Source organism: Sardina pilchardus, chromosome 19 (assembly GCF_963854185.1).
Source record: "Sardina pilchardus chromosome 19, fSarPil1.1, whole genome shotgun sequence".
NCBI lineage: Eukaryota > Metazoa > Chordata > Actinopteri > Clupeiformes > Clupeidae > Sardina > Sardina pilchardus.
The window spans coordinates 1,727,312-1,754,832 of NC_085012.1; the positions used below are offsets into that span (position 1 = coordinate 1,727,312).

The window sequence follows — 27,521 nt, forward strand, 5'->3', positions numbered from 1 at the left end:
ATCCTGCAGGGGACGATGCTCTTTCTGTCCACTCCTCAGTGGATGTTTTTTTTTATTATTATTATTTATAATTTTTTCATATTTATTTTTTTTGTAAGGTATTTTGTATTTTTTTTTTTGTAAATACATTGTCCATCTTTCTTCCTCCAAACCTCCAACAAGGTAGGCAAAAGAATAATAACAACATCATCATCATCATCAACATCAACAACAACAATAACAACAAAAGGACATTTAAAACAACGCAGTCACAGACATGCATTACGAAGCCATAAGAAGCCACACCTCCCCAAACGCTCTCCTCTTGCACACCAGTTCTCCTTCGTCACGCTCATGGTCCCATTAAAACCAAAAACAAAATGAAGGAAAGCAAAACCACAACACAGAAAAACAAACAAACAAACAAACAAACAAACAAAAAAACAACAGAAACAAAAGCAACCAATAAAATGTAAACGAATGGTGGTGGTATAGCTGCAGTGTGGAGCTCAGTGGGGCAGAACTCCTCCCTCTTGCATGCCCCCCCCCCCCCCCATAACCCCCCCTCTTCCCCTCGGGAGGCCTGGGAGGCAGGCAGCCCAGCTAGGGCAGGATTCCGGTGATGAAGTCGTAGAACCGCTTGGAGTACTGCTCAGGGTTGACCGTGGAGATCACCGCTCCAGCCTGTGGAGATGAGAGAGGGAGGGAGGGAGGGAGGGAGAGAGAGAGAGAGAGGGAGAGAGGGAGAGATGGAAACAGGGGGAAAGGGAGAGAGAGAGAATGGGAGAGAGGGAAAGAGAGAAAGGGAGATGAGAGAGGGAGAGAGGGAAAGGGAAAGGGGGAGGAGAGAGGGAGAGAGAGAGAAAGGGAGAGGAGAGAGGAGGGAGAGGAGAGAGAGAGAGGTGAGAGGGAGAGGAGAGAGAGAAAGGAGAGAGGGAGAGAGAAAGGGAAAGGAGAGAGGGAGAGAGAGTGGAAGGGAGGGAGAGAGAGAGAGTGGAAGGGAGAGAGAGCGAGAGAGAGAAGGAGAGAGGGAGGGAGAGAAAGAGAGGAAGAGGCTTTAATGCCACAACAGCAATCCCCAACACATGTTCACACATGATGCTGTTCTCACATACAGATGTTATCTCCGGTTAAGTGAACTTGAGCTTATTTTTACATTAGATATAACACACTACACACGAACGCAAACGCACACGCACACACATTATCAAAACTAGTTCCTGGTTTCAAACAAGTGGAAGGGGACATTTTTAAATGGCTAAATCAATCACTTTGTCAGTTGAAACTTCATAAGCATGTGCCTGTGTATGCCCTCGGGCCATGTCTGCAAATAGCATCTCAATCATGAGAGCGCAGTGCTACATGTAGGCAAGCGTGCATGATCATGAAGGTGTCTGCTAACGATGATTATGAGAGTGCAGTACTACATGTAGGCAAGCGTGCATGATCATGAAGGTGCCTGCTAACCATGATGCCACGCACCAGAGTACTCATGTCACCAATGAATGGACTACAGCACAGCTAGTAGCTCAAGTAGTTACCTTGAAAAGTGTATTATCATTACACTTATGTACGTACGCTGGGTATATTTACAGAACTACAGTGTATTATCATTACACTTATGTACGTACACTGGGTATATTTACAGAACTACAGTGTATTTTAGACAAAATGCTAAAAATGACAGAAGATGCGTCTTCTGCAGTTGGAGGAGGGCATGAGACAAGAATAAGACGACTGTTAGAGGTTGTGTAATAAGGTTGTAGGTCATAGACGATGTTAGAGGCGTGTAATAATTAAACCAGATCTGAGCACATGACCAAATCCCCCACAGATGTGCCGCCAAAACAGACGCAAGACTACAACCTGTTCCCGCCACACTATGCCGTTTTCACAATGCCATTTATTATGATCACCATTTCATATGTTTTTCATAATGAAATGTATTGTTATAATCACAACTAAATACTATTTTCAGAATGTAATATATTATTGATATAATCAGAGAGGGTTAAAGAAATGATTTAATTTGATATAATCACCATTAAATGTAATTTTCAAAATGTAATGTGTTATAATCACCGTAGCAACTGACATTCAGTAGAAATGTCATACGTAACCTACTTTTGAAATCTATAGGAAATGTAACTTGACAGCATGGATAAACAAATAATAATAATTAAAACATTTTCACACCTGTTTTGTTCATTTGCACAAGACAAGTGGAGCATTTGTCTGTAATGAAGGCAGATACTTACTCCGTGTTTAACTGTTTTGGCTGCATGGGCTGCCTTCTTCTTGGCATCGTAATGCGTCAGAATGTCGATGACTGCCATAAAATACACTTCCTTCCTTGGGGCAGCTGTTGGGGAGGGAAAAGGAGCGTTCAAGACGTGTTGGGGAGGGAAAAGGGGCATTCAAGACGTGTTGGGGAGGGAAAAGAGACATTGACATACTGTGAAATTAATCACTCTGCAAGGGATGAGCAAAGTGTGTTTTTTAGATGACTGTGTGTTTAACTCCGTAACACCAACACACTATTAGTCTGGACGTGGCATCACATCCGTCCTCGTGACCAGAACACACACGACAGAACACACACGACCAAACACACTGAAACGGCTGCCTAACAACTTCAGCTTTGTGTGGCTTACAGCTGCTGCAAGGAAGTGCAGAAAAGGAAACACTGATCCTGACAGCTTCTAAAGTTTACACCTTAAAGAGACAAATTCATCTACTAAACTACAGTATAAACCTTTAAGAGGTGAATTCATCTACTAAACAACAGTCTAAACCTTTAAGAGGTGAATTCATCTACTAAACAACAGTCTAAACCTTTAAGAGGTGAATTCATCTACTAAACAACAGTCTAAACCTTTAAGAGATGAATTCATCACCCATAAGTCAAGAGTCCCCAACTCATTTTACATCCTCATCATTTTAGAAGTCGGATGAGGTGTGTGTGTGTGTGTGTGTGTGTATGTGTGTATATGTGTGTGTGTGTGTGTGTGTGTGTGTGTGTGTATATGTGTATGTGTGTGTGTGTGTGTGTGTGTATGTGTGTATATGTGTGTGTGTGTGTGTGTGTGTGTGTGTGTGTGTGTGTGTGTGTCCACTAACCGTCATGACTCTTGATGGCGTAGACGTCGATGGTGGGGTCAAACTCTCCGGGCGAGAGCGGCTTGCTGCTGTCCAGCGTGTTGCTGGGGCTGTCCGGTGGGGTGCCCACGCCGCCGTCGCTCTCGCCCTCGTCCTCCTCGTTGTCCTCGCTCTCCACCTCCTCCAGCTCCGCCCGCTCCACGTCGTGGATCCCCACCAGCAGGCTGTAGTCCATCAGCTTCAGCTGCGCCAGGAACTGGACCCGGGACACACACACACACACACACACACACACACACACACACACACACACACACACACACACACACACACACACACACACACACACACACACACACACACACACACACACACACACACACACACACACACACACACACACACACACACACACACACCGCAGGGCAAGTTCAGCTCCACAGCACCACTCATATACTGTACATATAGATTAAGTTACATTTAAGTGGCCCCAGCCACGGATCCCACCCCAACTCTCTCTCCAACTCACTTCCTGTCTTTCTCTCTACTGTCCTGTCCAATTGAAGGCATAAAAAATAAGCCCCAAAAAATTATATAAAAAAAGTTAAATTTAAGTTACGTCAAAGCACTTTTCAAAGAAGCAGAAGAAAGGTTTACTGTAGAGTTTGTTATAATAGTATGTGTAGTTGTATAGCAGATGAACTGCTTCCCATTGACATATCTAAAGTTGTCAATCAAATATTCAAAGAAAGGTTAAGTACATCTGTTCTCCTGCTGTCTTGATTATTCCTGGAATAGATTTGCTCTGGTGGAGCAATATAGACTAGAACACTAGTGCACTTGAGCACACTTAAGGCAAACTCCAGTTCCACTCCAAACGTCCTGTCTGGAGGAAGAGTTGCGCAATCCCTCTGACTGAATGACTTGCCAAAACCGCAAGCCACACAAACGTGTGCATTCATGTTGACTCACTAATGGTTATCACATCACCATGACAAAACAACAAAACACGCACACGCACACACACACACACACACACATATACAATACACACAATAGGATGAGCATTCATTCCACTCACCTCAACATCTTTTCGTAGCTTCTCGAGGAACATCTTCTTATTGTCTTCGTCGATGTAGATCTTTTGTCTATCGTTGATGAAGTCGTTGTCTTTGTAGGTGGGCAGTTCCTTGGCCTGATTGATAAACAGCAGAGTAGAGAAGACATGAGGGAATGTGTGATGACTTTGCTGTTGTACTACGGGAGGAAATAGGCTACAGTCCTGCAACGCATCCTTGTATTCATGACGCGTAAGAGAGATCTTAACTAAATAAGTAAGAGGACAAACAAAGAGAAGATCTGTTGATTGACAGGTGACCCTGTAACCCTGTAGTTGCAGTGGCCTCAGTAGCAGGGTCCAATGCTTTCAGCATGCAGTACCTCTGGACACCATAGAGGGCACTGCAGCACTACACCATGAGCAGTCACCACACGCAGGAAGAGGCCCGAAAGGACAGGACAGAGGAAGTAGCTAAATATGGTGGATACATGAAGATCTTAATGATAGAGTAGATGACACCTTTTAGAGTTAGGGTGATCCAACACATTCATGAAAAAAACAAAAACAGCACGCGCAGACACACACACACACACAAATTTGCGGTTGTCATCAGAAATAACTACTACATAGACACACCCCCACACACACACACACACACACACTCACAAACTGACTCATACCCGGAGCAACCCAGCCCAACGTGTCACAATTGTCTGGTCATAAGAGAGCAAACCAAGCGACTCGGACGAGCCCTCGGAGAGGCCTTCAAAAGCACCATATAAGGCAGGTCTGCCCAGCCACAGCAAGCTGGACAGGAGGGCTGATCTCGGCATGGAAGGGTTGTCCGCGCAGTGAGCGATGATGGGACAAAGGAAACATTTCTCTATGAGACACTACGAGACTTTACTCGTCTTTGCGGTTATTCATCAAAATCTAATCTGTTTTGGTCCCGAGCTCCTCTGTTCAAGGCAGAATATAAATAGAAATCATAGATCTTTTTTTGAGACTTCAGACCTTCTGAGGGGGGAAAAATGAATTAAACTGCTCCCGTATCATCTATTGACTAAAGGCTTCTTCCCTTCTGAGAGCAGTGCACAGGAGGAAGTGTGAAATCAATGCTGGATCTAGGTCATCGAAAGTGGCTAAGACCAGACACACACACACACACACCCCACCACCACCTGACAACAGCCTGGGTAGCTAATCCCACACACACTGTTGGACTGAGGTGTGTTTGTCTCAGAGACGTCATGAGAGCACAGCAAGAAAACAACACCAGACACACACACACACAGACACAAACACACACACACACACACACACACACACACACACACACACACACACACACACACACACACACACACACACACACACACACACACACATATAGATTAATGTCAAAAAGAATAGAATGGCAGCCATCATCAGACACGTCAAATCAAAAGGGTTTCTTTCAATGCTCCGAGATTCAACAAAGCACAGATATGGGACTTCTTTTCTACTGTTTTCAGCTTGGAGACATTCACACAATGTGCAATGCCATTTGGGGTAGCTGTGGGAGTGTTGGGTAGGATGAGGAAGTAGACGAGAGTGATGAGTTTCGGATAGGTCAGTTAAATAAGCTAAGGGGTTAGTCTGGACCATAATATTATTCCAATAATACAGGTTTCTGCAAATCTTAACTAAGTCTTTGTTTACATTCAGGCCAACTAATCCTACAGACTCTATTAATAGTCCTATTGTCAACCTGGTGCGTCACATACTAGAAATCATACTAGAAATCCAGATTCCACAACGTATGACAGTTTACTTTTTGTTTACACGGTCACCAACATCTCTCAAACAGAGAGAAAACGATTAAGATCCCTGGCCCAATAGATCTAGAAGACTAGAACTCCTGTTCTTCTTTAAGATCCGTGGCCTAACAGATCTAGAACTCCTGCTCTTCTTTAAGCCATTTCCTCAGCAATCCCTAAGCTTTGTGGCCAAGATTGGAACATCCAGTGAAGGAGTATTTTAAGCCGTGACAGGTTTCTTAAGAACAAAGGCCAATCCGCAATCTGTGATGTGCAGGCTGACAGAGCCGCCGCATGTGTGTGTGTGTGTGTGTGTGAAGACGCCGTCGTCTGAGGCGTGGAGCACGCTGCTATTTAAGAAGCACGTAGAGATGAACGTCTGTCTGGCTACAGCGCTGAGCAGTCTGCCAGCTGGTGCTGCTATAACGGGCAGAGTGGAGGACCAGAATAGATGCACTAATGTCAACAAACATGCAGCTCTCTGGAGCAGGCGATCTGAGGGAAATATATATTGGGAATCTCAAAACCATGTGAAGCAAACTGATTGTCATGAAGCCAGAGGTGCGTTCAAATTCGGCAACCGTTTGTAGTGAACATGTTTTTTCTAAACAGTTAAATTTGAATGACTTGGTAAATTGTACCGGTAAATGCATTGATACCTTCATCAAGCCAACATCCAGCACCACTGTGTATTCGGGGAGAACTACCTCATCAGACTGTTTGCAAGTGTTTCGCCAAACACTCGAGGCAAACAGAAACCTGTTTGCAAACGTTTGCCTATGTTTGAGAATTTGAGCGCAGCTCTGTTAGGATGTACTGCAGGTGCTGTTGGTGTTCTAAGCGAGAGCGTGGAACTGACACACTGATGTCTCCGACGTGCAGAGAATGAAACAGAAGAAACGAGGTGGAGAAACGACCCATCGGTCCATCACTGTTTAACACCTCATCGACTAGATGTGGAAAAACATTCAGCGAAACGGTTCATCAACGTTTCAAGATGTTAAAGGAATGACATTGTGGATGTGAAGGAGGCACGAGTCTGCTTGCTCTGTGTAACCAGATAAGAGAATGGTCTCCACCATTTGAATAAGCAGCACACTCCACACACAAGCTTCATTACGTTACTACAGAGAATGGTCTCCACCATTAGAATAAGCAGCACACTCCACACACAAGCTGCATTACGTTACTACAGAGAATGGTCTCCACCATTAGAATAAGCTACTCCACACACAAGCTGCATTACGTTACTACAGAGAATGGTCTCCACCATTAGAATAAGCAGCACACTCCACACACAAGCTGCATTACGTTACTACAGAGAAGGGTCTCCACCACTAGAATAAGCTACTCCACACACAAGCTGCATTACGTTGCTACAGGGAACAACACAGAGCACATTGTGTTTCTGATTAAACTGAAAAGAGGAAATGCTTCATGAAAGCAGTTAACCACCCTGATTTCATTTTTAATATACACACACACACATACACACACACACACACACACACTCATATACTGTGTACATACATACACTTACACTTACACTTACACATACACATACACATATGCACATTAATGCGGCTCTCCCGCATGTTGTGGAAAGATGATAAAGCATGAACTGGACAGGCTTGGAAGCAGCTGGGCGTGCGTGCGGGGGTGAGTTTGCGTGCACGTGTGTGTGTGTGTGTGTGTGTGCGCGTGTGTGCGGGCCGTGCCGTGCTGTGCCGTGCCCTTGCTCCCAGGGAAGGGCAGAGATTAGGTGGCGCTGCGCTGGGCGGCCCTCGCGTGTGTGTGTGTGTGTGTGTGTGTGTGTGTGGGAGAATAAGGGGATTAATCCTGGAGCCTGTCACCTCACGGCACCTTTGACTGGTCACAGGCTGAGGTAGCGGCCGGCTCATCTGCCCGTCTCAGGGAGATGCAGCAGGACAGGTGCACACACACACACACACACACACACACACACACACACACACACAGCAGGACAGGTGCCCACAGACACGCAGACACGCACAGCGCCGACTGCACTCTCCCACATCAGAGCGTTTAACTACCGAGAACGACATTAGCATGTAAGAAAGAAATGTCTGCACGGACAGAGTGTGTGTGAACATCAGGCTTTTCCACAACACGCCGTTTAACTACCGCAAAGCACGTTAGTGTGTGTGTGCACAGACAGAGTGTGTGAACATCAGGCTTTCACAACAGGGCCTTTAACTACCGCGAAGCACGTTAGTGTGTGTGTGCGCAGACAGAGTGTGTGGACATCAGGCTCTTTCACAACAGAGTGTTTAGCTACTGAGCAGCACGTTAGTGTGTAATAAAAACGTGTGTGTAATACTTGTATTACGTGCTTGTCTCAGAGAGGTGCAGCTGCACAAGAGGCATCACGTGTGAGAGTGCTGGTCTCTCGACCGATGCATATGCAGCAGATTCAAAAACAAATGGGAATCGCACATGTATGATTTGTTTAAAGGGACACTTCACCGATTAGCATTAAGCTTTGTATCTTTAGAAAACCAGTCATGTTTTTGAATGGTCGTGCATCATTCCCTCAGTTCGCCTTGAGATGGGAGAAATACGGATTTCAATGAAACACCATGAATAGGACTTCCTGCTTTTAATGATGTAAAATGATGAGTCCAACATTGAAATCCGTATTTCTCCCATCTCAAGGCAAAACTGAGGGAATGATGCACGACCATTCAAAAACACGACTGGTTTTCTAAAGATACAAAGCTTAATGCTAACGGTGCAGTGTCCCTTTAATCATATGATATGATTACTGCTGTGCAATAAGTAGCGACTGAAACAGCATGGTGGGGAAGTACTGTATGAATGCTACTGTACACCAGTAACTGAAAGGCTAAAGCAGGAAGTACCAGTCAAGTCATTATCAGTTGTGTTTCTTTCTTCTCTTTTAATCCCTAAAACAAAAGAAAGTTTGAAATGTGCAAGTGTTGGATCCTATTTTAGAGCTTTGCGTACGAGGCTAGACACAAAAACACAAGCCCCACAAAACCACCACGACCAGAGGACGAGTACGAGACCTTGGATGGTTCCATCATCGGTGTAATCTTTTGGAACTTTTACCATTTATGTCACTGGAGTGCCAGAGTGAGAGTGAGCCTGAACGGCTAAATTAAGAACGCTGGGGCCCTTTAGAGTTCCAATCCGCTGCTTTTGACTTCACCACACACACTTGAGCTCCTCCGTGTCCCAGCGTGGAAAGATCAGACCCCCGACCCCTCTCCCACCCCCTCTCTCACCCCCCCCCGGGCAACAGGCATGTCCTTGCTCCAGGAGCGCCCCATCCCAGATAGCCGTGCTGAGATGCGCAATAGAGATGTGAGCCAGAGAATCGGCGCTCATCTGAGGAATGCGAGGAGCGCGCGCACCATGAAATGGGCGTAATATAACATGACCAGGTCCCGATTACACCCGGCACATGAATTCTCATCCCCCATCACACTCACAAACACAGCCAGGAAGCTGTCAACACCATGAAAACACATTATATGCTCCGCAACGTGTCAATTTATGATGCATAAAATATTTAAGAACGACGCGAATATGGAATGACTGTGTTATGCTTCAGAGATTATGACATCTCAATGCTGAAATGATTCTGCGGTTGGAAATAATAATAATAATAAAAATAAAACAAATAAAGACAGAAAAGATGTTGGAAGAGTTTTAAATCAAACAAATACACTATACTAAATCTGGAAACCATTTTCCCAGAGATACATGCACGTGAGACAAAGCTCAGGCCACACGCTCAAGGCAACGATCTGTCTGTTAGTGCGGCACTGCTGTTGGCCACTCCACATTTCCCGCCCATATATTTACAAGGCTTTTGGAGAGCACTAGTAACTGGTTTGACCACTAATGACATCAATGCACTCAAAGCATTTCCACACAGTGATCAGCGTTAGGGTGTGGGTTAGAGCGCACACACACACACACACACACACACACACACACACACACACACACACACACACACACACACACACACACACACACACACACACACACACACACACACACACACACACACACACACACACACACACACACATACACGGCTTAGAGTTACACTCACCTTCTCCTTGTCACTGGCCTCCCTGGCAACAGTGGAACCCTGTGAAACAAAAGAAAGCATTTAAAAGGTGATAGAGGCTTCCCTTACCTGCTCCTCATTTATCTGGTTTTAGCAGACTGCAGTTAACATTCACACGAAGGGGGGGGGGGGGGGGTTGGGGGGGGGGTTCTGCAGCTCACCTTCAGGTCGTACTTCTTATACACTGATAGCCTGTGGCTGAAGACGTTGCGTGTGACAATCATGTAGGTCTCGTCGCCGTCCACCGTCAGGCGGTACATTCCCAGGAACTGGGGGAGGAGGGTGTTGCCATGGCACTCCACTATGAACTGCAGCAAGGGGCGAGAGACAGAACAACAGGACTTAGAGCGAGGCAACTCAAGCCTCTGTGCTTAAAGTTAGCAAACATTTCTGCAGCAGTCTTGCAGAATCGGCCATGTTCACACCGGATATGGCCCTGCACCTGGCTGAATTCAGGCACAGGAACGCGGCGAAAAAACAAACTCTCTCTACCAAATCCCAAACACCTCTCCTACTCATGGAAAAGTGCTATGTGCTTCGCGTCATCAGAGAGCAGTTTCTGGCTGAGATGAGCCGAGGGCAAAAACCTCTCGTTGTGGGCATCAATCTAGTCCAGGCCATGCCAGTCTGCCTGGCCTCCTGGAGAGAGAAGGGCTGTTTGACCAGCTGGGTTACTTCTTGGATTTCATCTTTTAGCAGATGTTTTAATCAGTAACAGCTTGGGGCATGGAGCTAGCAAACAGTAAATCAGATGGGTTCCCCTGGGGCTTAAAGGCAGGAGGGGCTTTAACGGGCACCATCCAATTTCCAGATTTTCCAGATTTTCCAAATTTTCCAGATTTTAATCAGATTTATCACAACTCCAGCAAATGAGCAGCAGACAAATCATGGAGAAAAGTCCAGGTCCTTCGATCTGAATTTATGAGCGGTATCCAAAGAAGTAGTTGATTTTAAAAATTAAGAAAATAAATAAATAAACAAACCCAAATGTACAGTTTCAAACTTACTACTATCACAAATCTGGCATACAAGCTCTGAGATAACAAACAAACTCAAACTAGCAACAGTGATACAGGCTTCAGACACCTACAATGCTTTTAAAACACATGAACCCAGCTGAAGGACATCTCTTCTGCTTAAAGCCCCACTGCACTGTGCAAATGACACTGTAATGCACGAGCAGGTCCCTGCCACGCTACACCCCGGTAACCTGGGGGCGGAGCCTGTACCTGGTGGTACCTGTGCACCTGGGGGCGGAGCCTGTACCTGGTGGTACCTGTGCACCTGGGGGCGGAGCCTGTACCTGTTGGTACCTGTGCACCTGGGGGCGGAGCCTGTACCTGTTGGTACCTGTGCACCTGGGGGCGGAGCCTGTACCTGGTGGTACCTGTGCACCTGGGGGCGGAGCCTGTACCTGGTGGTACTTGTGTACCTGGTGGTACCTGTGCACCTGGGGGCGGAGCCTGTACCTGGTGGTACTTCTTGAGGATGTTGTGCATCTCGGCCACGTCCTCGCTGCTGATGGTCTTGACGACGTACCTCTTGTCGTAAGAGGTGTGGAAGCGCGCGCCGCTGCGGCCCTGGGCGTCGCTGGTCAGAGGCGCGCTCCGCGTCAGAGAATTCTGGGAAAAAACAAACAGAGCAGAAAGCCTCAGCGCAGAGTCATCAAAGGTGTATAATCCAAAGGTATAATCCAAGCTCCACTTTAACCCTCTCTGGTATAATCCAAGTCAGTCAGCCTCGAACGGAAGAAGTCAACAGCCTCAAATGGATTTTGTGTCAACTGATATCTCAGATAGTATGATTTGAACAGTGGGAGGTATCAAAATCAGAATCTTTAATAGTACCAAAATAACAGTAGTAATAGTACCAAAACTCTTTTATAGTAAAAAGAAGAAGTAAAACATGTTTACTTCTTGTCGGTTGGTGACTTGACATTTCCACACACTATCTCAGCAGCTGCTTGTGATCACTCTAACAGCAGCTAGACTCCAAAGGCCGGTAACTGCACTGCAGAAAAACACTGGAAACTGTGTGTGTATGTGTGCATGTGTGTGTAAGTGTGTGTGTGTCGCACTTTCTGAGCAGGAAGAGGCAGACATGACGGACTTGAGGAGACCACAGGCTTGAGCTGCTCTGCTGGAGAGGCTGACTGGCACACACAGCTGCTGACGGCCACACACACACACACACACACACACACACACACACACACACACACACACACCTCAACCCATCTCTCCCTCATTTTAACTCTCTCCCTCCTGTCTCTCTTTCTCTCAGCTAATTCTTTTCCATCATAACAAAAGGCACCAGGCAGCTGGAGCGGACGGGAGCCAAACGCCTGTGTTCCGTGTTCCGTGTTCCGTGTTCCGTGTTCCGTGCAGGAGCTGAGACGAACCAGCCGAGAACTACGGAGACGAGACGCAGCCCGAGGACAGTCGGCGGAGAAGCAGCGTGACGTGAGGCGAGGTGACGCGGCGGCAACAGCGGCGTGGTGTCTGTGCTCCCCGGTAGGAAGTGTGAATACAGACGAGTGTGGCAGAGTTACGAGACAGGCCTCTGGCACAGCGCTCAGGCTGAGAGGAGCTCATCAAACGCACCGGCCCTGAATGTGCGCACACACACACACACAGTCTCTGAACGTGCACGCACGCACACACACACACACAGTCCCTGAACGTGCGCGTGCACACACACACACACCCAGTCCCTGAACGTGCGTGGAGAGTGCTGTGAACCTACTGTGCACGGGCCACATTTTTAGGGCTTTAAATAGCACCACACGGTTTTGAATTATTTGTTTTTCTCATTATTTGTTTTTCTCATTATTTACTTGTGTATTATGAACTGTGAATGAACTAGTTTAGAATAATGTGTTTAACATGTCTATTTTCAATCTCAATTTGAAAGACCAAACCAAACAGTGCACAGTTATTTACATCATAACAACATGTCTGATTTAGCCGTCTCTCGCATTCCGCTTCCCAGTTGTCACCGCGTCCCCCCCACTTGGCTAAAGCTCCGTCCCCCCCACTCAGCCCGGCAGAGACAGCCGCTTGACCTCAAACAAGGGCAGGCCACCGGCTAATCCTCTGGGCAGCAGTGCACTGAATCCCTGGAGCTCCACCGTGGATCACACAGGCAACTGAGCTCCACAACCAGAGAGAGAGAGAGAGGGAGAGAGAGGGAGGGAGGGAGGGAGAGAGGGAGGGAGAGAGAGAGAGAGAAAGGGGGCAAGAGAGAGGGAGGGAGAGAGAGAGAGGGAGCAAGAGTGAGAGAGCAAATAAGAGAGAGAGACAGAGAGAGGGAGTAAGAGTGAGAGAGCAAGAAAGAGAGAGAGAAAGGGAGGGAGGGAGCAAGAGTGAGAGAGCAAGAGAGAGAGAGAGACAGGGAGAGAGAGAGAGAAAGAGAGAAAAAGGGAGAGAGCTTGTGCCGGTAACGTCAGCCTCTCTGAGCGGATAATTGCAGACGCTGCGCGGGATAATGGCACGATGCCCACCGCCACAGCGGAGACAAGAGGGCGAGCGGGGGGCGAGCGGGGGGCGAGCGGGGCACCCACGCCGCTGGTTTATTACCTCTCGCCGGAGGCCCAAGGAGCACGCTTTTCTCATACGCTTTTATTAGAGGTGTTTACAAAGCGGCCGGCCTAAAGCATCTAGCCATTGTTTACACATTGTTCTCCCCTCTCTCCTTCCCCAGCCCCACAGCCTCTTGGGCCAGGGCTCACTCTCTCTTCCCCAGCCCCACAGCCTCGTGGGCCAGGGCTCACTCTGGGCTCGCTCTCTCTTCCCTGCCCCACAGCCTCGTGGGCCAGGGCTCACTCTGGGCTCGCTCTCTCTTCCCTGCCCCACAGCCTCTTGGGCCAGGGCTCACTCTGGGCTCGCTCTCTCTTCCCTGCCCCACAGCCTCTTGGGCCAGGGCTCACTCTGGGCTCGCTCTCTCTTCCCTGCCCCACAGCCTCTTGGGCCAGGGCTCACTCTCTCTTCCCAGCCCCACAGCCTCTTGGGCCAGGGCTCACTCTCCCTTCCCCTACCCCACAGCCTCTTGGGCCAGGGCTCACTCTCTCTTCCCCAGCCCCACAGCCTCTTGGGCCAGGGCTCACTCTCTCTTCCCAGCCCCACAGCCTCTTGGGCCAGGGCTCACTCTCCCTTCCCCTACCCCACAGCCTCTTGGGCCAGGGCTCACTCTCTCCTTCCCCAGCCCCACAGCCTCTTGGGCCAGGGCTCGCTCTCTCTTCCCAGCCCCACAGCCTCTTGGGCCAGGGCTCACTCTCTCTTCCCAGCCCCACAGCCTCTTGGGCCAGGGCTCACTCTCTCTTCCCTGCCCCACAGCCTCTTGGGCCAGGGCTCACTCTCTCTTCCCTACCCCACAGCCTCTTGGGCCAGGGCTCACTCTCTCTTCCCTACCCCACAGCCTCTTGGGCCAGGGCTCACTCTCTCTTCCCTGCCCCACAGCCTCTTGGGCCAGGGCTCACTCTCTCTTCCCTACCCCACAGCCTCTTGGGCCAGGGCTCACTCTCTCTTCCCAGCCCCACAGCCTCTTGGGCCAGGGCTCGCAGGATCAATGGACGGGTTGAGCAGTAAAGGGACACGAGGAGTGTGCCGGCCAGCCTCTCGTACTCGTGTGGGTGGGCAGGTTGTCGGAGGACTGACAGACTGTACTTATGGCATCATGATGTAACATAATGGGGCATACTACAACAACAGACGGAGTATCTAATCATTAGACTGCCCCTCATTAGCCATAGTCCGTCCACACTCACAAATACACAGTGGTTTGCAGGCGCGCAGCATTGGTGTCGGTAAACGCTGCCCCATCACCCCATCACCCTATCCCCAGCATGTGGCAAACATGACCCCACTGCCCTCCTGACCCCAGCCGGCCACGGTCTCCCCTTTCACGCGTGTGCCTGCGCTCACCTGGAAGTCCTGGTCATCGATGCCAAAGCGCTCTCTCAGGTTACGAAACACCAGCGGACAATACTCCTTAAATTTAAAGTGACTTGGCATGTTCTCCCTGCAAAGAAAAGAACACAAACATCACCCTTCTTCCAAAAGCACTGACACCACACAGCACAGCACAATACAGTACACAGTCATACAGAGTCATGCAATCACACAACTGTAATAACAAATAACAATAAATAAAACATCGGTAACACTTTATATTAGCACACACATATTCACCAGTAATTAGCTGCTTACTAACATGTATATTAGTAGCATACTAGCCATTTGTTAGTCATTATAAGTCACTAATTAATACCTTATTCTGCAAGACCTTATTCTACCCTTACTAGACCCTTAATTAAGAATTTCCCCTATGTAAGCTCCTAATTACCCCTTATTCATAGTTATTAAATAAGTTGCTGCATATGAATTATGACCTAAATATGCATGGCTCAGTATGGGGCTTGTAAGGTGGTAGTACCACAAGAACAGTTATTCGCACCGAATAGTACTTATCAAAGATGGTCTATTCAAATGGAACTAGACACTAAACCACCAGTGCTAATAGTGTACAAATAACTAATAATTAAGTCTTTGTAATGCCAAATATGTTCCCTATTCTAAAGTTGTGTCTTTGTTCACATTTAATTCACAATTCATTTGGCACTTATTAACCCCCATGTGTTCCCTAAACTAAAGTTGCCTCCTATTCACACTTATTAACTGTATTACAGCACATAGTAGGCTACACAAGAAGCAGACAGCTAAGTTAGCACAAATACAAAATATATAATGAATACGAGATAGCGAGAAAGGCGAACCTGGATATATTTGTATGCTAACTTTCTTGGCTCCTGAGTACTCAAAAGTCTCAAACTCAAAACTATTTTTTAAGTGTGAAGGGTCATAAGACTTCCGGTGTGAATAAGTTGTGGGTTTGCTATTTGGTCTACTGTATGTTGTATCAAATTCTCTGTTCTTTTCCTTACGGACAGCATCTTATTCTTCCCTACTGACCTCAAACAGCAGAGCTAAGGATTGAATCACACCAGATTTCTCCTTTAGTATGAGGCAGTATACATACATGGGGGTTAATAGTGCCAAATTATTTGTGAATTAATAGTGAACAAAGATCCAACTTTAGAATAGGGAACATATTTGGCATTACAAAGACTTAATTATTAGTTGTTTGTACACTATTAGCACATGTGGTTTAGTGTCTAGTTCAGTTTGAATAGACCATCTTTGATAAGTATTATTAGGGGTGAATAACTGTTCTTGTTGTACTACCACCTTACAAGCCCCATACTGAGCCATGTATATTTAAGTCATAATTCATATGCAACAACTTATTTCATAACTATGAATAAGGGGTAATTAGGAGCTTACATAGGGGAAATTCTTAATTAAGGGTCTAGTAAGGGTAGAATAAGGTCTTGCTGAATAAGGTATTAATTAGTGACTTATAATGACTAACAAATGGCTAGTATGCTACTAATATACATGTTAGTAAGCAGCTAATTACTGGTGAATATGTGTGTGCTAATATAAAGTGTTACCAAAACATCTTCTGTGAACTGAATTCAGTGGTTCAATGAAAGGGATTTTGTTGTCACTCAGTAATGTATATTTCACATGAGCGCAGGAGGTCACTCAGTAATGTATATTTCAAAAGGCCGCAGGAGGTCACTCAGTAATGTATATTTCAAAAGGCCGCAGGAGGTCACTCAGTAATGTATATTTCACATGAGCGCAGGAGGTCACTCAGTAGTGTATATTTCAAAAGGCCGCAGGAGGTCACTCAGTAATGTATATTTCAAAAGGCCGCAGGAGGTCACTCAGTAATGTATATTTCAAAAGAGCGCAGGAGGTCACTCAGTAATGTATATTTCAAAAGGCCGCAGGAGGTCACTCAGTAATGTATATTTCAAAAGGCCGCAGGAGGTCACTCAGTAATGTACATGTATATTTCAAAAGGCCGCAGGAGGTCACTCAGTAATGTATATTTCAAAAGGCCGCAGGAGGTCACTCAGTAATGTATATTTCAAAAGGCCGCAGGAGGTCACTCAGTAATGTATATTTCAAAAGGCCGCAGGAGGTCACTCAGTAATGTATATTTCAAAAGGCTGCAGGAGGTCACTCAGTAATGTATATTTCACATGAGCGCAGGAGGTCACTCAGTAATGTATATTTCAAAAGGCCGCAGGAGGTCACTCAGTAATGTATATTTCAAAAGGCCGCAGGAGGTCACTCAGTAATGTATATTTCAAAAGGCCGCAGGAGGTCACTCAGTAATGTATTTCACATGAGCGCAGGAGGTCACTCAGTAGTGTATATTTCACATGAGCGCAGGAGGTCACTCAGTAATGTATATTTCAAAAGACCGCAGGTCAGGAGTCCCTCAGCTCTCAGTACGACCTGCACAAGCTACGACTTGTAGGCTACACCTGCCGTCCAGCCCCTCAGCAGCAGAGGCCTTGTGCTGGGGTGTTCAAACGCGAGCGCTCACTTGTTGAACAGGTGGTTGTCCACTTTAATCTTGGAGTAGGCCTTGAAGTCGTCCGGCATCAGCATGATGGGGATCTGGATGTGGCTCAGCTCGTTTATCTGGAGAGGAAGCAACAGGACAAAACAGACCGGTCAGTCACAGGAAATGATATCACAAGTCATGAGACACATCACTGAAGTTAACAGCACTTGGCCTGTCGAGACTCTGCCGTGTTGGTTTAGCACAAGCGCAGGTGAAACGATCACCTTCAGCGACCGCAGTCTCGAGTGACCTCACCACTCACCTGTGTGCCACTCACTGTTTATTTACATCATTAAGCGGGCTGGTTATTGTTACTATAAGGACTACTAAGGTCTTCTTGTCCTTTCAGTGTTTTATATACAATCTCTCAAACACACACACACACACACACACACATGCAGGGTCCAGTGCCCGTGGTGCTCCGTGGTGCCAGTCTCGGAGCGGCGCCTGGGCGCACAAAGCGCTGCTTGATGCCGTGCGAGACGAGAGCAGGGGCCGCAGAGGGTCAAGGGTCAAGCGCTGGGGCCGGACACAATGCCTTGATGCATCTCACACACGCACTGTTCTCCGTTACAGAACATGCCGTGGCCAGAGCCTGGCGCTCAGTTCACACACGCACTGTTCTCCGTTACAGAACATGCCACGGCCAGAGTATCTCACACACGCACTGTTCTCCGTTACAGAACATGCCACGGCCAAAGCCTGGCGCTCAGTTCACACACGCACTGTTCTCCGTTACAGAACATGCCACGGGCAGAGCCTGGCGCTCAGTTCACACACGCACTGTTCTCCGTTACACAACATGCCGTGGCCAGAGCCTGGCGCTCAGTTGAGAGCCTGCAACAGGCTGGCGTCAGCAGCAGGAGAAGGTGGCAAAGTGTCAAGCGCATACATGTGTGTAACGTTTTGGTGTTATTAGCCGTTTTGCTGTGACAACAATATTCAGGTGTTGTCGTTACAGGCTGCACAGGTCATTAGGCTCGCGGTAGTTGAACTTTAGGCATAAAGCGTCTCTCAATCCAGTGAGGTCATTATCGTTATGGTGTGTTGTCTTAACAACTGAAGCTGCTGGCTCTGCTGATATGGAGCTTACTGCCATAACAATATTGGCCCTCAATAAAGTAATGAAAACATAATCACTACTTCTTGCTCTTCAGCACTTGCACAGAGGCAACACCTTCAGGCCTGACCTTCACTCTACATACACACAATGAGAACCAGAACCAGGCCAAGTTTTACACACAGCTTAAAGCTCTGACAATGATTAAGAGGCACGGCGCTGCTTAAAACGGGAAAAATGTGCCTTTGCACAGGTACAATAAAGGAACAACTCATCAATCCACTATGACACGACCTTGGAGAGGGTAGAGAGCTGGGATTGAGGGTAGAGAGCTGGGATGGAGGGTAGAGAGCTGGGATGGAGGGTAGAGAGCTGGGATGGAGGGTAGAGAGCTGGGATTGAGGGTAGAGACCTGGGATTGAGGGTAGAGAGCTGGGATGGAGGGTAGAGAGCTGGGATGGAAGGTAGAGAGCTGGGATTGAGGGTAGAGAGCTGGGATTGAGGTCCCTAACGGCCCTCGTCTCAGCCTGGCACAGTCCCAACTCCACGGACTCTGAGGGGTGAAAGAGCTCCTGTGAACCGGCGCAAGTAGACTCTCAACAGCAGGCCGAGTTCTTATTTCCTCAGTCCGGGGAAATGTAATTACGACTCATTTTTCTCTCCGTGCTGCCGCCAGCTCTCAGCGCTGGGGATCTTCATCAGGTCGCTCCACGCGCAGTTCCACACGACTGGCGTGAGAAGGGGGCGGGCTCTATTTTGGACGTCAAACGGATCATTCCAGCATTTTACCTGAGCTCTTTCTGAGACCAGAGTTCACGCATTTGCGAGACACAAATTTGGAAGACAAATTGTGAGATTCAGCATACAAGGCTGGTTAAAAAAAAATAGAACAATGTATTGTCAATTTCAGCTGCCAAGTTCAACATTCTTGAAACCAACAAGTTCATTATCAAAGATCCTGCATCATAAAATCTCTGCAGTGCTCATCATAAAATCATAAAATCATACCATCGTAAAATCATAAAATCTCTATGGACAGTGGTGTCGGAGCAAAGCACTTAACTCTGAATTACTCCAGAGAGACTAGCCCTGTATCAACCAACGCATGTCAGTAGCTTTAGATAAAAGCGTAAATAAATGAATAAAATAAATGTGTGCTAGGCCTATTTCAACATTTGAAAATGTCTAATTTATAAACAGTGGCCTGGAGCTGAGGTCACTCCTCGAGACAGGCATATCCATCATCAGCGCGAGTGGTGTCACTGTTAAAAATGGGTAACGGCCCATTTCATCAACAAACAGAGTGGAGCAGTTGAGCAGGCCCTGTGTTAGGGGCAATACAAATGTATGCAGGCACAGGGACAGCAGGGCTGATCTGGTCAATGATATCACATGATCTGGCACACAGCGCGTTCCTGCGGCTGGGAAGTGGGAAGATTCCCACTTCTAATCTCTCCACTTCCGAAGTGAGAGCGTTCACCATATGTTGAGTGATGTCAAAACATTCTCCTGGGAGCTCTTCCAAAGTCCCCACTTTAAACTGGGAAGTTCCAGTTCACATGTGACGTGCACCCCCTAAACTCTAGAATTCCCCTACTTCCTAGTTGCTCATGAACGCACAAATACAAGGGTCCAACAGGTCTGCCAATTATGGGGCTCATCGCCTCAGGCAATATGGCTAGGCCCTATCTGATGTTTACCTCCAGTAAGGAACATCAAATCCTGCCTCAGAACGTCGGATTTCTGAGCGGAGGAAACGGCTAACACAGATGTCTTGCGGCACGACTCTTCTCCTCAGCAGATAAAATATAAACCGCTCTATTTTAAGTCATCCAAACTTGCCCCAAACTTATTAGCTCATGATTTATGAACAAGGCAATTCTCTCTCTCTCTCTCTCTCTCTCTCTCTCTCTGTCCACTACGACATCCAAGATGAAGGTTACAGTGTGTGTTCCAGGGGAATAGGTGCTTGATGGATGTGATAGTTCTGGAGCCCTAAGCCTCTGACAACCTGACATGGAACAGCCGTAAATCACTGCCCATGGAAATTACAACCAGTCACACACACTGTTTTCATTACAAAAAAAGAGAGAGAGACAGAGTGAGAGAAAGGGAGAAAAGGAGGCCTTCAGGAGGCCTTCACCTAGGAAAACAATAAGTTTGCTCGAATGTGACGAAGCCAAGCATTAAAACCAAAACCAGGCGCTAGAGCCCCGGTGTCTACTCTAGCTCTGAACTAAAGCCCCGGTGTCTATTCTGTAATTTCCCCTTGGGGATGAATAAAGCATATCTATCTATCTATCTATCGATCTTTCTATCTATTCTAGCTCTGAACTAAAGCCCCAGTGTCTAGATCTGAACTAAAGCCCTGGGGTCTACTCTAGTTCTGAACGTGTTAACCTTGATGGGCGATTCATTTAATTTAGAACATTCATATTCAATACATAGACCCAGAGGAGACCGTAGGCCAAGAGAATGTCTCTGTCTCTGTGTCTCTCAGTCTCTCTCTGTCTCTCTCTCTGTCTCTCTCTGTGTGGGGCCGACTCGGCGGTTGCGAAGTGGTGCCGTGCAGGGGCTGCATGTTTCTGTCTCTGTGTCTCTCAGTCTCTCTCTGTCTCTCTCTCTGTCTCTCTCTGTGTGGGGCCGACTCGGTGGTTGCGAAGTGGTGCAGGGGCTGCATGTTCGGAGTCGCCTCCCCTGCTGCAACATGTGCGAGCTCGATGAAGAATGAGGAACGGAGTTTCCTGGAGGTCGACTCGAGGGCCTGTTGGCAGATATCAGAGGACCCTTGGCTCCGACAGACGGCTCACACGCCGCAGCTGAACACAGCACCATCACTCAGCACAGCACCACCACTCTGCACGCCCCCAGACCAGCCACACAGTTGTGGACACGGCAACGACAACGTCAACCACGCTGCTCACAGCTCCAGCGCTATTTTAATGTTCAAACACAACCAGCGGGCCTCGCTTCAAAGGGTGCTGCTAGCGGCTCTTATTCACTTTGCAGTCAGTGGAAAGAATCAAGAAATCAATGCATGTAAATGACTGTGATGGCTAGTTAATCCTCTTCATTGGCTTAGCTGAGATTCAAATCCAAATGGGCAGGTTGGTACATTGACAATGTGCTCTCTAACATCACAGATACATCAGGGATCATTTCCCTCTCACTTTCTACTGGAGACAACTTGTTCAACAAGCACTTAAGCTTCATCTGCCTGTCTGTCTTTCACCGTCATTTAGTTTGACTGAAAGTGAGTCATCATCAACTGGAGCTGAGTTTAAACCACGTGATGATCTTCAGATTCTTATCTCTTGGATGATCTTGCCACACTTTTGCACATCTACCTGTAAATGCTACTGCTTTCTCTCAGCTCAATAAGTTGCTGTCACTTTTCTATTTTAAAAGACCAGCCAGTAGAACAGCGCAGCTAACCATTACTCTCTCTGTCTCTATCTTGGGCTGCACATTCAACTACTTCCACTAGACGTCAAAGAAATCAGGCCATCAAAACATCTCTGAAAATAGGCTTTCACTATTTCACTATACTTTTGACAAGCCATGACCATAACTTCAACATAGATCTGACATTTGCAATGGCTGGAGAAAATAAAACTGAAAACAGAAGTTATTTAGAGAGTTTACAGAAGTTGACCCCAATTGAGACAGTTTGCCAAACTATGTTGGCAATTCAACAGAGTTTTAAAGAGTTTTGAGTTAGCATTCCCAATATCTATGTCACCTTTTGCAGCAACACTGTAAACTTCTTTAAGACAGGAAAGTCTTTGCTAAAGACTTGAAACATTATACTACTGAACAATATTAGATAATCATAATGCAACTCCAGACTCTCAAGGGCTAATCGCATTTAGCAAAATGATCTGCATCCTTTGTTGTTAAATCATGTTTCTAGACTGATTCACACTAAAGGGGATGACACCCTGAGACAGCAAGGGGTTGCATGTACTGCTTCACTTAGTAAGAGTAGCAGTAGCCTATGCGTTCAAGAGTGTTTGTGTGTGGGGGGGTATCAAGAGTGTTTGTGTGTGGGGGGGTATCAAATAAATCAAACGCTCTGGCACATGTTCAGCAACTGTTGCACACTCAGCACTTATCTCTGTTCAGTCGCCTCGTGCAGTCCAAGTTTCACATCACCACTTCCTGTTTGTCTCCATGGCAGCGGGCTAAGGTTTTCCGCTCCGCGGCGCGTGCGCCTGCCCTCCGCCAGGACAGGAAGACGCGGCGGAGAGAAGACGCTCATCCTGCCGCCGACGAGCACCTTCAGCGAGTCATCTCAGTCACGCTGCGCTCAGCTCCACAAACCCACTCATGCTGGGGAAATTCGCAACACAAAGAGGCCCTATTGTGTTTCATTCATCGCTGAAACATAACCTAACAAATCGAGTTAAATAGATTTGAAGAAAAGAAAAATAGGCCTGTGTGCTTTATCTTTTGATAAGCTACTATGCTATTCAGAGGTGTACATGGGGAGAAAGCAAGCACTGTGAAAACTGCAAAAGAGTGCTAGAAGGCCTCATTCCATTGTTGGGAGTTAGCCTTAGCCCTTGACCTACGGCTGAGACCGGCAGAACACTATTTACAGTGAGTGACCTTCACGGGGATCTTTTAAACAATGTAATCAGATACACACAAACAGTGCAGGCTGCTTAAGATATGAATACTCGTGTTAAAAGCATAACATCACCGTCTAAATATGAGCTTGCCTTCCATAACTTTGTCCTACTTGACAGATGGTAGGATCGGCATGAGAGCATGATCAAAACAGGTCATATAAAAGCGGTCTCAAAATGGAGACACACAGAACAGGGTGATAGAAGAGCTCCTCACTTACTTTTGTTTCTTCAGTGGATCACTTCAACACAATGTGTGAAGATGTCTGATATTTAGACTGAATCTGTGGCACTAAATAAAGCACAGGCTAGATTGCACACCCATTCTCTTCCGAGTCAGTGCTAATGCCACTGCAAGGGTGTCTTTGCTATTATGACCTCTCAGTTTCGATGGGTTTAATATCATTAGGTTGTTTGATCAGTGATCAGTGGTCAGTTGTTGTGGTTCAGTTGAGTATAGTCCAATGAACAACTTTTCCTCAGAGAACTTTCTGCTGAACTTTAAGCAACCAGAGAATTCTCCAGAGTCTCCCAGAAAGCATCTGTTTTTGTGCATGAGATGAGAGCCGCAGCACAGGGGCTTAGCCCAGGTTGGGTTGGCTCAACACGAACACTATCAAACAATCCGTCTAGAGCTCAGCGCGGGCCCGATAAGCCTGGCGGAGGGGAAGTGATGGAGTATATATCAGGCCTCCAGATCTCAGATGATTGAGAGGATTACACACTAAAGTTGAGAACATTGCAGTGTCGTTATCAAGCACCTGCTACACTCATCTTGTTTTAAGTGTCAACATTTTAACAGATGTTGATATTTCTGTGGATTTATTGCACAACTTTTACAATAACTTTGAAATAAAATAATGAAGATGCTCACCGCCAGGATGTGTCTAGCTTTACTGTTGTTGTGTGTGTATTCACCCATTGCCACATATTAGCTTTTAGTTCCCGGCTATTTATAGAGACTCTTTATGTAATACTGGAACAGACAGAACTACTCTGAGTCAGAGAAGGAAAGTCTGGGAATTTCAAAGGATGAAGCAAAGAAAGAAAGAAAGAAAGAAAGAAAGAGAAAGAAAGAAGGGGAGGAAGGAAGGAAAGAAGAAAGAAAAAGAAATAACGAATCAGTTAAAGGCTAATCCAATCACGACCATTTCTTGTAAGTAAGGAAACTACTCAGATATTAGCCTCTTCCTTATAATGACCCCTTAATTCCATTAAGCTTCGAGGAGAACAACAATAACATCTGTAATATTCTCTGCTGCTTGACGAAAACTGACACGCACAAAAGGACACGATTGCATTAAACTACTTCAAGCACACAGCAGTCATCATCGTCCTGCTTTCATACTCATCACACACAGCCAGTGACCCCGCCTTGAGTGGTCAAGCGTTGGCACACTCCATCTAACAGCACGAGTTCGCCGCGAGCCAACAGCTGTGTGCATGATTCATACACACCACTGCTGTACGCACCAAGTGCTGCGAGGCCTCCAGCACAAACCCCTGTCGCTCCAGCGCTTTGTTCCCTGCAGGAGCGCCACTGCGGGGCCCCATACATCTCCACCGTTTTGACCAGGCCCACATTTCACTGACCGCTGGTGCCAAAAAACAAAAGATTTCCACCAGTGGCATTAACGGGTGTCCACTGTCAGGGCTAGGAGCTGGAAGAATGCGGTGGAGTGGCAAGGCTCCAGAGAGTGGCAGTCAATGTGCGTAATTGATGGAGGCCCCTCAGTAGATAAGGAAGGGTCTGTTCTCCAGCCTCCCAGGCTCTCGGGACGCCACATTCTTTAGCCTCCCCCTCGGTCCATTCCTGGAGTGTGGCGGAACACTCGGGACTGGCCAGCCCTCCGTGCGTCCACGGTAACCTGGGACGCAGAGCGTTCGGCTGCCATGTTGCGGAGGAGAACTGGTCGCTTCAGGTTTTAAATGACCAGTCTTGGACTGTGGAGCTTCAGCCAAGCCAGGCCTTCTCCTTCATTTTCCAACAGACAGATCTTAAGCTCAACTCCAGAGCAATGCCAAGAGAAACAGCTAACTTCGGTCGCTGGACTGAGCCGATGCTCTGGCAGATTGCAGAGACAGTGTCATAAACAGGTGGCAAACAATAACAAACCAATCAAAGAGCTCATTAGGGCAGCCTCAACAGCAATGACCTCACCAAATAAACACTACTGTTAAACCAGCCTGGAGAGAGCTAATGAAATGGACGATGACACATTGACATGTAGGGTCCATCTTGACAATGTCTGCTTTGGGGAATGTTGAGCAACTCCTCTGCTGCTGAGGTCCACCCACAGGCCGACTACAGTAGTGACTTATGTTCTGCAGGTGGTCCAGAAGCTTTGACACAGAGAGCTGCTGTACTTTTAAAAAGCAGACGTCAATGAGGCTCATCGACAAGCTCTGAAACAAACCCTTGCTTAAATGTATCATGTAACAGTGCATGATGGACGAGTGCATTTTTTTGTTGACAATAATTATAAACAAGGTCCTTGCCAAAAGATAATAGAGAACATCCGCGATGCCACATAAGGGGAGTTAACCGTACCAAACGACCCGGCTCAACTCCTCTTGTACAAAACAGGAAGTTCAAGGGCCACATACATTTTTTAAATATTTACCTGTACGAAGCAGCTATTAACGTTAATCCTCTATTCGTGGCACTTAAGACACATCGACATAAGTGGCGCTTTGACTGTTTGTTTATTTCAGATGAAGCATATGTCTAATCAACCATGCCACAAGCAGACTTTTTCCACTCTATGGAGGGAAAAAAATATTCATTGAGAACAACAATGTAGTGAGCTTGCCATGGATATCTAGCCTACTGATGAAAACTTGTGAGAAACTTCGAGTTTGTAACGTTAGCTTTCCATATTGAAATCTGGCACCAATAACTTCAAGTCGAAGAACAATATCATATTTTTATGGAAAAAAAGAAAAGAGACATTAGAAAAAAAACAGATCGATTGAAGGCTACTCACCGAATGGTTAACACCCCACATAAGAACGCTCAGCAAAGGGTCGCTGGCACGGAACAGCTTCACTTTCTGGGCCACGAAATGTTTCTTTTTAGTTTTTGTTTTGCTCGCAAAAGATGCAGCAATGCTGCCAGCCGTGGCAGCCATCGACATGTTTGCTATAATAACTGACTCACGATCACAGTGAAAACTCGTTACAAAGCAGGCTGTCGGAGTCCTGACCGCCTCTCAGTTCACTGTCATTTACGTTTAGCTAGCTGGCTAACATAGCTTGCAAACTTATGCTAGCTTGTGAGCCACCAGTAAACCTAGATAGCAGTCTACTCTAAGCTTGAAACGGTAACTAGCGCCCAACCTTGCGGGGAGCAAAGAGATGGAGAAAAGCCGTACGATGTTGTAATATTAATAGAATTCACTGTCCAACTTGGTGTGTTAATCGCTATCTCGCTGGTGCAACACTTCCCTCATCATCAGTCTCCCCTTCCTTCCCCTCCGATTCCCCAGCTGTGACCAAACCAACACCTCCAATAACTTAGCAGTTAACGCAAGGCTAGCAACATGCCAAACACTCTATCCTCTTCCTACCTGACTCACAAAAAGATGACAACACAACAGTGAGCCTTTAGATTCGATTTAAATTCCCGATAAATACGTCCAATTGTAGAGCCTGTGCTCCACGCAACTCCCAGACTACAGATGGTCCAGCCCGGCTGAAGTCAGTCACTGCGGCGCTCCCCTAATGACATGCTATCCATCGAACCCATTTGCCAAGCGGCCAGCACACCCAAGAATGAACTATCCCGAGGTTATGCGTGGACTATTACTATTCTCTCAAATCCAGAACCTCCGAAATCGCCTATGAGCCGCGAAATATTGCGTATCAGTCAATCCTTCTAGAGAGAAAGAGAGACCAGTCGCGAAGAATAGCTGTGCGCTGGTGTTAGCTCCGCTCCAGCGTTTCCGGCTGGGCTCTCCGCGCTGACTGACAGCTCGAGGTTGGCGGAGGCCGGGGCGGCGTTTGCTCGCAGTCAAATTCATTCTGCATCTGTTTCTCGTTATAGCCGGAGCAGTGGGCCTAGGCCTACCTACGCGCTCTCTAGGTTTGGTAAAAAATGTGTCAATGAAAATGTATGGTGTTCACTCCAAAGTTTTTAACCCTTCAGCAGGAGAGTTTTGAACCACAAAAGATTAAATTCCCCAACAATGTAAGGTTAATTCCATGTCGAATTCGATCAACTATTGATCAGAATGTTAATTTTACACCATTTTCGTCACACCAGTGTGTCTCTCAGATTCAGACT

General features: G+C 46.8%; 1 protein-coding gene across 1 annotated transcript; it reads right to left on the reverse strand.

The window, feature by feature from the left end:
- Nucleotides 1-522: 522 nt before the first annotated feature.
- On the reverse strand, nucleotides 523-27,226 carry pip4k2aa (phosphatidylinositol-5-phosphate 4-kinase, type II, alpha a). The gene is made up of 10 exons (XM_062520858.1): nucleotides 26,224-27,226; nucleotides 17,525-17,622; nucleotides 14,986-15,082; nucleotides 11,533-11,685; nucleotides 10,225-10,371; nucleotides 10,046-10,084; nucleotides 4,160-4,273; nucleotides 3,100-3,334; nucleotides 2,238-2,341; nucleotides 523-663 (listed from the first exon to the last, which is right to left on the reverse strand). Exons 1-10 carry the CDS (start codon nucleotides 26,371-26,373, stop codon nucleotides 583-585), a joined length of 1,218 nt encoding a protein of 405 aa, XP_062376842.1. The 5' UTR covers nucleotides 26,374-27,226; the 3' UTR covers nucleotides 523-582.
- Nucleotides 27,227-27,521: the final 295 nt, after the last annotated feature.

Bases quoted from the DNA above. Each gene is read 5' to 3' on its own strand.
- pip4k2aa (XM_062520858.1), bottom strand. From the start codon at position 26,373: ATGTCGATGGCTGCCACGGCTGGCAGCATTGCTGCATCTTTTGCGAGC. The intron at 17,623-26,223 runs GTGAGTAGCCTT...CTTCCTCTCCAG, and splicing joins TGTGGGGTGTTAACCATTCG to ATAAACGAGCTGAGCCACAT. The intron at 4,274-10,045 runs GTGAGTGTAACT...TTTATCAATCAG, and splicing joins AGGCCAGTGACAAGGAGAAG to GCCAAGGAACTGCCCACCTA.